At 37.3% G+C, this 10,732-nt stretch overlaps 2 protein-coding genes and 1 pseudogene across 2 annotated transcripts; 1 reads left to right on the top strand and 2 right to left on the bottom strand.

The window, feature by feature from the left end:
- Positions 1 to 447: 447 nt before the first annotated feature.
- Positions 448 to 1,083, bottom strand: LOC125866929 (auxin-responsive protein SAUR68-like). The gene has a single exon (XM_049547321.1). The coding sequence runs from the start codon at positions 1,004 to 1,006 to the stop codon at positions 566 to 568; it is 441 nt and encodes a 146-aa protein (XP_049403278.1). The 5' UTR covers positions 1,007 to 1,083; the 3' UTR covers positions 448 to 565.
- A 471-nt stretch (positions 1,084 to 1,554) lies between these two features.
- Positions 1,555 to 2,084, top strand: LOC125866918 (auxin-responsive protein SAUR24-like; annotated as a pseudogene).
- A 935-nt stretch (positions 2,085 to 3,019) lies between these two features.
- Positions 3,020 to 3,702, bottom strand: LOC125866926 (auxin-responsive protein SAUR68-like). Its single transcript, XM_049547317.1, has one exon. The coding sequence runs from the start codon at positions 3,633 to 3,635 to the stop codon at positions 3,189 to 3,191; it is 447 nt and encodes a 148-aa protein (XP_049403274.1). The 5' UTR covers positions 3,636 to 3,702; the 3' UTR covers positions 3,020 to 3,188.
- Between the last annotated feature and the right edge of the window lie 7,030 nt (positions 3,703 to 10,732).

The raw sequence follows: 10,732 nt of genomic DNA, 5'->3' as shown, positions 1-10,732 counted from the left end.
TCTTAGATCATCATTTAGAGTTAAAAATAATAGCTTGAAAGAACAGCAATCAAGATGACTCCACTTAAGGACGTCTTCAGCATCTGCAATTGTTTTATCACCTAATTGTTTCTGCACAAATATATTTTGGACATCTTATTTTCTTTAACAAGTTTATTTTTAATATGCTGACACTAACTTGGAAGACAAAGCAACGTGATAGTACTTCAGATGCCGTTGTCTCTCACCTTTGCCACTTTAATGTGGATACTTCAGCAAAGCCTGATGTCTGTTGGATATTGATATGGGGTATTAAATTTGTGAAAAAATCTTGTTTGACAGGATGGAAGTTGATGAGTTTCTTTATTTCTTCATTTGGTTGACAACTGAATGGACCTATTAAATAATTATAGTTCGGGACCTTTGATAACCAAATGTATAACTGAAAGCCACAGATATGATAAACTTTCTCTGATTAAATAATATTCAATCTGTGTGATGCGCTTTACAAGTGTGTTCGTCAGTGAATGCCCTATCTAAAAACTATTTTGAGCTAGAATGTAATAAAAATAATGTTGATTATGACTCAACAAACAAGAAGCTGTTGGTTTCCACTTTCTTGGAGCAAAAAAGAAGTCGAACAGCAACATGAAGGAATTGATAGGAGCAATGCTTTGTGAAGATCTCCTGCAGTTACGCCTTTCCTTATTAGCGAAATGATGTAGTCCATGAAGGTTGAATCACAAGGTAATGTAATAGGGCCATCACTTGACAGACCAAACTCTTCTTCAGATATGATCAAAAGCTGCCTAATGACCTCATTTTCAAGATAAACCAAGGGAATCACGAAGCGCTTTTGATCAATTGTATATACTACAAAATGCCCTTTTTCAACTATAGACGATGAAGACGTACTACAATCATCTACATCACTAACATTTCTTGAAAATGAAATCCTCTTCCTCTGCCCGGCTGCGAACTTCTGCCATCTCCTGGCCATTTTGATGAGTTTCTTGGTACTGATCATTGTTAAAAAAAAAACCGGAAGATTGGAAACAAAAGAGTAAATAAGAAATTTAGAGATTTTTTATGGATGAATTGATAATGCTTTTGCTTGATGATGAAAAGGCTCATAGAAGAGGGATTATTTATACAAGATGGAGCTTAAGTTTTTGTTACTAACCAAAGCCAAAGTCATGTGCTAATGTCTGTTGGCCAAGTTGGTATGGGGCCTAAAATTTGTGGATGTAGCTACGTTGAAAATAAAAGAAGATAAGTTTCTTCCTTTCTATTCTTTGATTAACTAGGCCTACTCGGTATTTCTCAGCAATGTCAATAATTTGAGACCATTGAATGAACAATTGCTGGTGAGAAGCAAAACTATGTTCTGATCTGTTCTTTGTCATGTAGATAGGTGACCTTTAGATTTCTATATTGGCATCAACTTCATCAATCCTTGTCGATTTTAATTTAAGGGTGTCCGTAAAATAAAATTGGGGCCTAATGTTGTTCTTCAACAAATTTATTGTCTGAATACTTGATAATATTAGAGCAAGGAAGGTCATGTGAAGTTTCATGTGCCATTATCCCTAACCAGTTGCCACAAAATTCTCTTCACCATTAAATTTGGATATGAAACTTACCACTAACTTTGTATATATACATTCATAGAAAGTTTTTTATGCAAAACACAAGTTTCACTTGCTGTGTATTCCTCAAAATCCTTATCTTTCTTTGAAGTCATCATTTGAAGTTACAAAGTATCTCACTATGGGTATCAAAATGAGTCCGCTTATTCAAGGTACTAGAATCTTGAGGACGTTTTCAAATTCCGGAGGTGTTCCAAAAGGACATTGTGCAGTATATGTAGGAGAGAGCCAGAAGAAGAGATTCATCGTGCCAATATCATACTTGAGACAGCCTTTATTTCAAGACTTGTTAACTGAAGCTGAAGAACAGTTTGGTTTCGATCATCCAATGGGTGGTCTCACAATACCTGTCACGCCCCGAGCCTACACCCTGGACGTGGCCGGCACTCGAAGACCNTCACAATACCTTGCAAGGAAGACGTGTTTGTTCATCTCACATCCCGCTTGAGATCATAAATTGTATCAAAGTGCAAATTCTCTTGCACATGAAATTTTGTAGAGTAGTAGACTTAGATATTAGAAATAGGAGATTTAGAAAGGAACTTTCGCTGTATAGTTCAGAAACACAAGAATCTATAGAAGTTGTTTCCATGATCAATTTATTAATAGCAGAAGTACTGTTTCTTATGATCACTATTTTTATTGGTTATATTTTCTTGCAAACTAACACATCCAAGAAAGTATCATTTAGCAGAATAAGAATGAAGTTTGTGATAAGAAACAAGAAATTACGTAGCGGAACCAAGTCATCAGCTTTATCTATACTTAAGGCTTTAAGTTTTTTATGATGTCCTTGATTCTAAGTTATGAGAAGCTGAGGCATACTATTTAACAAGTTTAGTGTCTGTATATTTGGATGAACTTTTGGATATCAAACTTTCCATAAACTTATATATACACAGTGCAAAAACCTTTCCTTTTCCGTGCATTTCTCAAGATTATGTGTTACTTGTTCACTCTTATAACATCAGTTAGAGTTAAAAATCATATCTTGAAAGAAGGGGAATCATCAAATGACTCTACTTATTCAATCTAATTGAATTTTAAGGACGTCTGCAGTTGTTTGATATCATACTTGAGTTTTTCTTTAGATTTCAAGTCTAGTTAACTCATATTATTTTATTCACCTAATTGCTTCTGAAAATACCACAAAATGTTCACACTGGATGCTAACTTAGAAGACAAGCACAACGGTACTTCAGATGTCGTTGTCTCGCATCTCTGCCACCCTAATGCAGATATTTAGAACATACTAATGCATATACACATAAAAGGAGGCATAGTTGATTTATTGATCATTTAGACCTTATTCAATCAAGAAGGTACTGCTGTAAGTGAAATTCTTGCCATAAACAAAATGGTGTTAATACATAAGAGGTACCAATCGAGGATTAGATTGTTAAGTCTTCTCATAACCAAGCATAAAAGTGAAAGCCATGGATATGGTAAATTTTCTCTGATAAAATAATATTCAATATATCTGTATGATTAGCTTTACAGTAATGTTCATCAGTGTATGCCCTACCTAAAAAACTATTTTCAGCTAGCATGTATTATGACTCAACAAACAAGAAGCTGTTGGTTTCCACTTTCTTGGTGCAAAGAAAAAGTCGAACAGCAAGAAGAAGGAATTGATAGGAGCAACGCTTTGTGTAGATCTCCAGCAGTTATGCCTTTCTTGATTAGGAAAATGATGTAGTCCATGAAGGCTGAATCACAGGATAATGTAATAGGACCACCACTCGGTAGCCCAAATTCTTCTTCGGACATGTTCAAAAGTTGCCTAATGATTTCATTTTCAAGGTAAACCAATGGAATGACAAAGCGAACTTGATCAGCTGTATATACTACAAAATGTCCTTTTTCAACTATAGAGTATGAAGATGTACTGCAACTGTCTGCATCACTACCATTTCTTGGAAATGAAATCCTTTTCCTCTGCATGGCTGCAAACTTCTGCCATTTCCTGGCCATCTTGATGAGTTTCTTAGCGGTGAGCATTGACATTTTTCCTTTGAAGACTGGAAACAAGAAAATGAATGATAAATTTAGGGAACTTTGATGGCTAAATTGATAATGCTTGTGCTTGATGATGAAAAAGAATCATGAATGATGGATTATTTATAAAAGGCTATTGATAGACCTTGTGTTGGAGTCCTTAACCACCGAAGGCAAAGCCATGTGCCGATGACTGTTGGCCAAGTTAATATGGGGCCTAAAATATGTGGATGCAGCTAGTTTGAAAATGAAAGATGATAAGTTTCATTCTTTCTTCTCTGAATACCAATAATTTGAAACCATTAAACGAACAATTGCTGGTAATAAGCAAAACCATGTTCCACTCTTTTCTTTGTCATGTAGATAGGTGACCTCTAGATTTCCCATCTTGACAATCAACTTCATTAATTCTTGTGGATTTTATTTTAAGGGTGTCCTTAAAATAAAAGTGGGGCCTAATGTTGTTCTTCAACAAACTTTTGGTTTGAATACTAGATAATACCATATTAAGCAAAAATCTCATGTGCCATTGTCTTGAATTTTGTTTTGAAATCCTCCAAGATCTGTTGCTCAGGTTTTCCATACCTGTAAATTGTTTCTGTCATGCTGCCACAATGTTGTACAAAAGAGATCATTCCAAGGTGTGAGAACATCAAAAAGCTAAGATTTTACGGGACTACGAAGGACTATAAAATTGGTGGAAAAACAGGTAGTTTGATAATCTTGTCCATCTATTCCAAGTGCAAAAAGTTTTCCTGTCACATCTCAAGGAATTAAAATTGGTCCAAATTGGTCAGACATAGGACTACCTGAACACCTTGAGTGAATTGCCTATCCTTGAAGTGCTAAAGCTGAAATCAGATGCTTGTTGTGGCGAAGAATAGAATCATAGATAACTGAAGGGGTATTTGCTAGATAAGAAGGATAAATCTCAAGTCATGGAATACCTGATAAGGAAGAGATTCCTATCGAGTTGTTACCTAAAATGCAGGGATTAAAGTAGAATCCGAGGTTTTAGAAGCTGAAAAGTAGTGTAGCGGAGAAGCTCGAGTTATTCAGCTATGTTGGATGAAAAGATAGAAGATGAAGAATAGAATTTCAGTAATAACTTTGAAGTATATTCAATTGATAATTGAATCTGTGATGATAAGATGTGTTTATAGAAATGGGAAAAGGATCTAATTTGTTAATTGCTTCTAATTAATTCAACAGCCCATAACTAAATGTTGATATGCCAAAGCTAACTAACTTGACCAGTTGATTCATTTTTGTGTAACAGGAGTTTACAGGACTGGTGGGGTTGATTTCTCAGAAAAATTACTCAACTGATAGTTACCTTTTTGTTTACCTTTTTGGCTACGTGGCATCCAAATACCTCTCACGCTCCTCAACTGCGTAGAGTCACGGAGTGTGCCACATAAGCCAAAAGGTGTACAAAATTACAAAAAAAATGAGTTCAGAGGTAATAAGACCTTAGTTTAGTTAAGATTTATCTCTGGGATTTCGGTCACAATCTAGGGGCTACTTGTGCCTTATCCCCATAAAATTACTCAACTGATAGTTTTCAACAAAGAAAGTGACTTTTTGAGATAATGACTATTAGTTGAGTGACCATCTAAGAAATCAACTCTCAACTGGTGGCTTCAGCTGTGCAAATTCAAGAAGAGCAAGAAAACATTGGAAATAAGCCACTGGATGTTCTTTCCTACAATAATCCAGGAACTAACTGTAACATCCGGTAAGTTGAAATAACTATAAAGAGGCTTAAAAATCGGAAATAGTCATTTTTGGAATAAAATCCAAAATCTGGAAATTTGGTTAAGTGGGGGAAATCAGTGAGTTTTGGCCAACTTTGAGCAGTAATAACTCCTAGCTCAGGATGATTTAGGAGTAGTTCCAGCTATGATTGTGAAGCTTGTGGAATGATCTTTCCAACGCCACCGAGTTTACTCGATTCCGAGTTCGTATGAGAGAGTTATACCCTTTGAAAGTTCAACAGTTGGCAGGGAATCCGTCCGGAAATTTTAAGNAGTTAGGAGTAGTTCCAGCTATGATTGTGAAGCTTGTGGAATGATCTTTCCAACGCCACCGAGTTTACTCGATTCCAAGTTCGTATGAGAGAGTTATACCCTTTGAAAGTTCGACAGTTGGCAGGGAATCCGTCCGAAAATTTTAAGGGCATTTTGGTCTTTTCCCTAGCTATTTCTTTTGGGGTTATATTGTTGTGTTAGGCTGATTTTTGGATCATTTTGGTCCCATTTTAAAGAGTGAGAGCTAGGGCTTGTGAGTGAAGAGGAGAAGAAGAGGAGAAGAAGAGAAGAAAGAGGAGATCAAACAAGTTTCCGTCAAAGATCGTCGTGGATATCGTCGGGGGTGATCCCTACTAGGTATGTGAGTTCTTAGTGTTGGGTTGATCCTTTCCCCCACACACCCAACTCGTTTTATTTCCGAGAAAAGCTTGGTTGGGTTGTTGAAATTGTTGGTTTGTGTTGTTGAAGTTGTTGCTTGTGTTGTTGGAAGTTCTTGTTGGTTTAGTACATGATTTGATTGTGTTTTTGAGTTGAATCTCTTGTATTTTGAGGGATTTTATGATCCTTAGTGTTTGGAGTTGAAACCCTTGAAGTTAGGGTGGTTTAGAGTTGGAAAAAGAGGGAGAAAAGTCGAGTTTTCTGGGGAAAGGGGTGATGCGTCGCGCCTGCCAGCGCACCCCAAAAGAGCTTTTGAGCTTTCTCCCTTGGGGCAACGCGCCAAGCAGAGCACCAGCAGGTCCCTTCTGAGCTTCAAGGGCTGGCGCTCCGCGCCTTGCAGAGCGCCAAGGACGCCAAGTTCCCCCATTCTTTTCATACTTTCTCATGCATGTTCCTTGGTATTGTACCTATGTTTCCAAGTGGTTTCCAACACTCCAAGGTACTTCTAAATGTCAAAAACTCACCCAAAAACATGTGATCATACACCTTGAATCCATAATCCAATTCAAGGCGAGTTAGTATCAAGTTAAGGTGAAGTTAGAGTCAAGTCAAGCAAAGTTAAGAAGTAAGTTCAAGCAAGTCTCTAAAGCTTTCCAAGAGTCGTTATTAAATGTTTTACCTTCGTTTTAAGGTTCAAGTTTCAAGTCAAGTAAAGAGTATAGAGTTCAAGCCAAGTGAAGAGTCTTAAGTTTCAAGTTAAGTCAAGAGCATAAAGTCGAGTCCATTTCTCAAAAGTTATTAGGGAACTATGTATTTCCCGAAGAAGTTTCTAAATGTTTTTTTTACATTTGAGTAAGAAAGGAACATCGATTCCAAGAAAGCATTTGGGCTAGTTTTTGAGCAATTATCTCAAACTAAAGAAAGACGTGTTTAAAACACTTATGGGGGACACGAGTTCATATTAACTCAACTCTCCATAAGAACCATGCGGCCAACATGGGATTTTCTCGGGTCACACTTTTTAGATGATCACGAAAGTTAAGCTAGTGGATCCACTCAGTAAAGATAGCTTCCTATATCACGGCCAGGTATAGGATGGTCCTTGGGCAACGTGAGGTAAAACGTTGTACCACCACTAGGGCTCATAGTGGAGGTTGTCGGTTAAAGAATCTCCCACTAAAGTTATATTACTTTTATATAAGTAAAGTTGAGTTGTTATTGCTTTATCATTAACGAGCTAAGTTATTTACACTATTTTGCAAGCTTTATATATTGCATGTGTCTTATTGCTTTATATATTGAGTTCAGTTATTCATAAGTCGAACAGAGCCAAGGTAAGTGTTCTCTTGTACTCTTTTCAAGCTTAAGTTGCTGTTTAGTTTTCCATCTCGCATACTCGTACATTTAATGTACTGATGCCAGTTGGCTTGCATCTTATGACGATGCAGATACAGGTACCCCGGATTAGCATCCTGCACGTCATTGATCCAGCTGAACACTCCAGAGTCAGTGATGAGCCTCCTTGCATTCCGGAGGACTCAATTATTTTGTGTTCTTAGTTTTGTTTCATTAGGGTGTTGTGGGGCCTGTCCCAACATCCATCTCAGTATTTTAGAGGCTTCATAGACAGATAGTCAGTCAGTTAGTTTTGAGTCTCTCATCTATGTATATACATAAATATCCTATTTTGAGATTCCAGTTGCCTTTGTGGCCAGATTTTATAAGTTAAGTTGTTTTGTAACCTTGCATTTGCATTGAGTTATTATGTTGAGATTAGGTTTCCGCTGAGTTAAGAAAGTCAGGCCAAGGGTTCGCTTGGGGCCAGAAATGGTCTCCGGGTGCCGGTCCCGCCCAAGGTGTAGGCTCGGGGCGTGACACTAACTCCCCATAATTAATTGCTTTTGAAACTTACAGCGTTTTTGTAACATCCGACAATTTAAAATGAATATGAAGAAGCTTGAAATTGGAAGTAGTCATTTTTAAAAAAAAATTTAAAATCTGGAAATTTGGCAGTCCAGAATCTGGAAATTTGGCTAAGTTCAAAAATCTGGAAATTTGGCTAAGTGTGGAAATCAGTAAGTTTTTGGCCAACTTTGAGCAGTCTTAACTCCTAGCTCAGGATGAGTTAGGAGTATTTCCAGTTATAGTTGTGAAGCTTGTGGAACGATCTTTCCAACGCTACCGAGTTTGCTCGATTCCGAGTTCGTATGAGCGAGTTATGCCCTTTGAAAGTTGGGGCAGTTGGCAAGGAGTCCGTCCAGAAATTTAAGGGCATTTTGGTCTTTTCACAAATTATTTCTTTTGAGGTTATATTGTGTGTTAGGCTGATTTTGGATCATTTTATCCCATTTTAAAGGAGAGAAATTTAGGGTTCTTGAGAGTGAAGAAGAGAGAAAGAAGAGAAGAAGAAGAGGAGATCAAGGAGATTCGTCAAGATCATCGTGGATTTTCGTCGGGGGTGATCCCTATCAAGGTATGTGAGTTCTTTGTGTGGGTTGATCCTTTCCCCCACTCACCAAGCTCATGTTTATGGTTTGAGAAAAGATTGGATTTGTTGTTGAAGTTGTTAGTTGTTGTTGATGTTGTTAGTTGTGTTGTTGAAGTTATTGTTGGTTGTGGGACAGGATTGGGCTGTGTATTTGAGTTGTGATCTATTGTATGTTGAGAGATTGATGATCCTTAGTGTTGGTTGGTTCATACCCCCACACACCAACTCGTTTTTAATCCCAAGAGAAGATTTATTGGTTGTTGAAGTTGTAGTGGTGTTGTGTTGAAGTTCTTGCTGGTTTAGTACAGATTTCCAGCTGTGATTTTTGAGTTGAATCTATTGTATAATAAGGGTCTTTATGATTCTAAGTGTTGCTGCTGAAACCTTGAGGTTGAGAGGGTTTAGAATTGGAAAGAAACAAGGGGAAAAAGTCGGATTTTTGGGGAAAAAGGGGCTGGGCTGTCGCACCTCTCCTAGTGCCAAGGACACCAATCCTTCCCTTTCATTCACCATTTTTTTCATACATGTTCCTAGGTATTATACCTATGTTTCCTAGTTGTTTCCAACACTCCAAGGTACTTCTAAAAGTCAAGTAAAGCTACAAGTCAAGTGAAGTCAAGCTTAGAAGTAAGTAAGTCAAAGCAAGTCTTTAAGGTTTTCCAAGAGTCTTCATTGAACGTTTTAGCTTCATTCTAAGGCTCAAGTTCCAAGTTAAGTATTGAGTTTCAAGTCAAGTCAAAAGTTAAGAGTTTCATGTTAAGTTAAGAGTTTCACATCAAGCCAAGAGTTCAAGTAAAGTAAATAGTTTAAAGTTGAGTTCTTTTCTCAAAGTTATTAGGGAACTATGTATTCCCAAAGAAGTTTTAAAGAAATGGTTTTACATTTAAACAAGGTTGGAAACTGAGATTTCCAAAAGAGCCTTCGGGCTAGTTTTTGAGTAATTATCTCATATCAACAGGAAGAAATGTGTTTTAAAAACATAAGAGCCAGTACATTTTTGGGAGTAGTATCGAGCACCGAATTGGGGGAGCGTTCAAAGAACACACAGCCCCCATAGAACCATGTTAGCCACCATGGGTAGAAAAGGATCATACTTTTTAGATGAATCCTTTTCAGATTAGGCTAGTGGATCCATTAGGCAGTTCAGGTCTTATACCTTTGGCCGGGTATAAGATGCTCTGGCAGCGTGAGGTCGATAGCTATATCATCACTATAGCTCTTATGTGATGGTTGTCGGTTAGAGAAACTCCCACAGCAGTTATTGTATTTTTATACACAGAAATTATTGTATTTTATATACATCAGTTTCATTGTATTTCTATATACATTTCAAGCTTATTGTATCCTTGTATACACACAGAGTTTATAGCATGCTTTAAATAGTCTTTCTGTATATCGCACTTGTTTTAAATTTCCTTATATTGAAAGAAGTCAGTCAGGTTGAGTTGAGTTGAGCAAGGTAAACTTTTCAGTTTCTTCCAAATTTCCTTCTAGCCTATGTTGCTTTGTTTTCCAGCTCGCATACTCGTACATTCCATGTACTGATGCCAGTTGGCCTGCATCGTCTTATGATGCAGATACAGGTACCCCGGATCAGCATCCTGCACGTCGTTGATCCAGCTGAGCACTCCAGAGTCAGTGGTGACCCTCCTTGCATTCCGGAGGACTCAATTATTTTGTGTTCTTAGTTTTTGTTTTACTAGGATGTTGCGGGGTTTGTCCCAACATCCATCTCAGTATTTTAGAGGCTTCATAGACAGACAGTCAGTCAGTTAGTTTTGAGTTTCTCATCTATATATATATGTGAATATTCTATTTTGAGATTCGAGTTGCCTTTATGGCCATATTTTATAAGTTAAGTTGTTTTGTAATATTGCATTGCATTGAGTTATTCTGTTGGGTTAGGTTTCCGCTGAGTTAAGAAAGCCAGGCCAAGGGTTCGCTTGGGGCCAGAAATGGTCTCCGGGTGCCGGTCCCGCCCAGGGTGTAGGCTCAGGGCATGACAATTTTCATCTTTCATATTATGAAATAATTGTTTTGATTCAACTCGAATAATGAAGTTCTGACAAAAATAGATAAAACAATACAAATCAAAATGGTGATAGGTGTGTGTTATTTTGCCTTTGAAAATTTATTTATAATGATATATTTATCATGGTTGAATTAGAGTTTTCTCTTATAAAAAGAAGAGACATCAATCCAAGATTAGA

Source organism: Solanum stenotomum, chromosome 6, assembly GCF_019186545.1.
Source record: "Solanum stenotomum isolate F172 chromosome 6, ASM1918654v1, whole genome shotgun sequence".
In the NCBI taxonomy this organism is placed as follows: Eukaryota; Viridiplantae; Streptophyta; class Magnoliopsida; order Solanales; family Solanaceae; genus Solanum; species Solanum stenotomum.
The sequence above is the reverse complement of the archived record's forward strand: the minus strand, read 5'-3'. Positions and strand labels throughout refer to the sequence as shown.

Coding starts and splice junctions, on each gene's coding strand:
- LOC125866926 (XM_049547317.1), bottom strand. CDS start 3,635: ATGTCAATGCTCACCGCTAAGAAACTCATCAAGATGGCCAGGAAATGG.
- LOC125866929 (XM_049547321.1), bottom strand. CDS start 1,006: ATGATCAGTACCAAGAAACTCATCAAAATGGCCAGGAGATGGCAGAAG.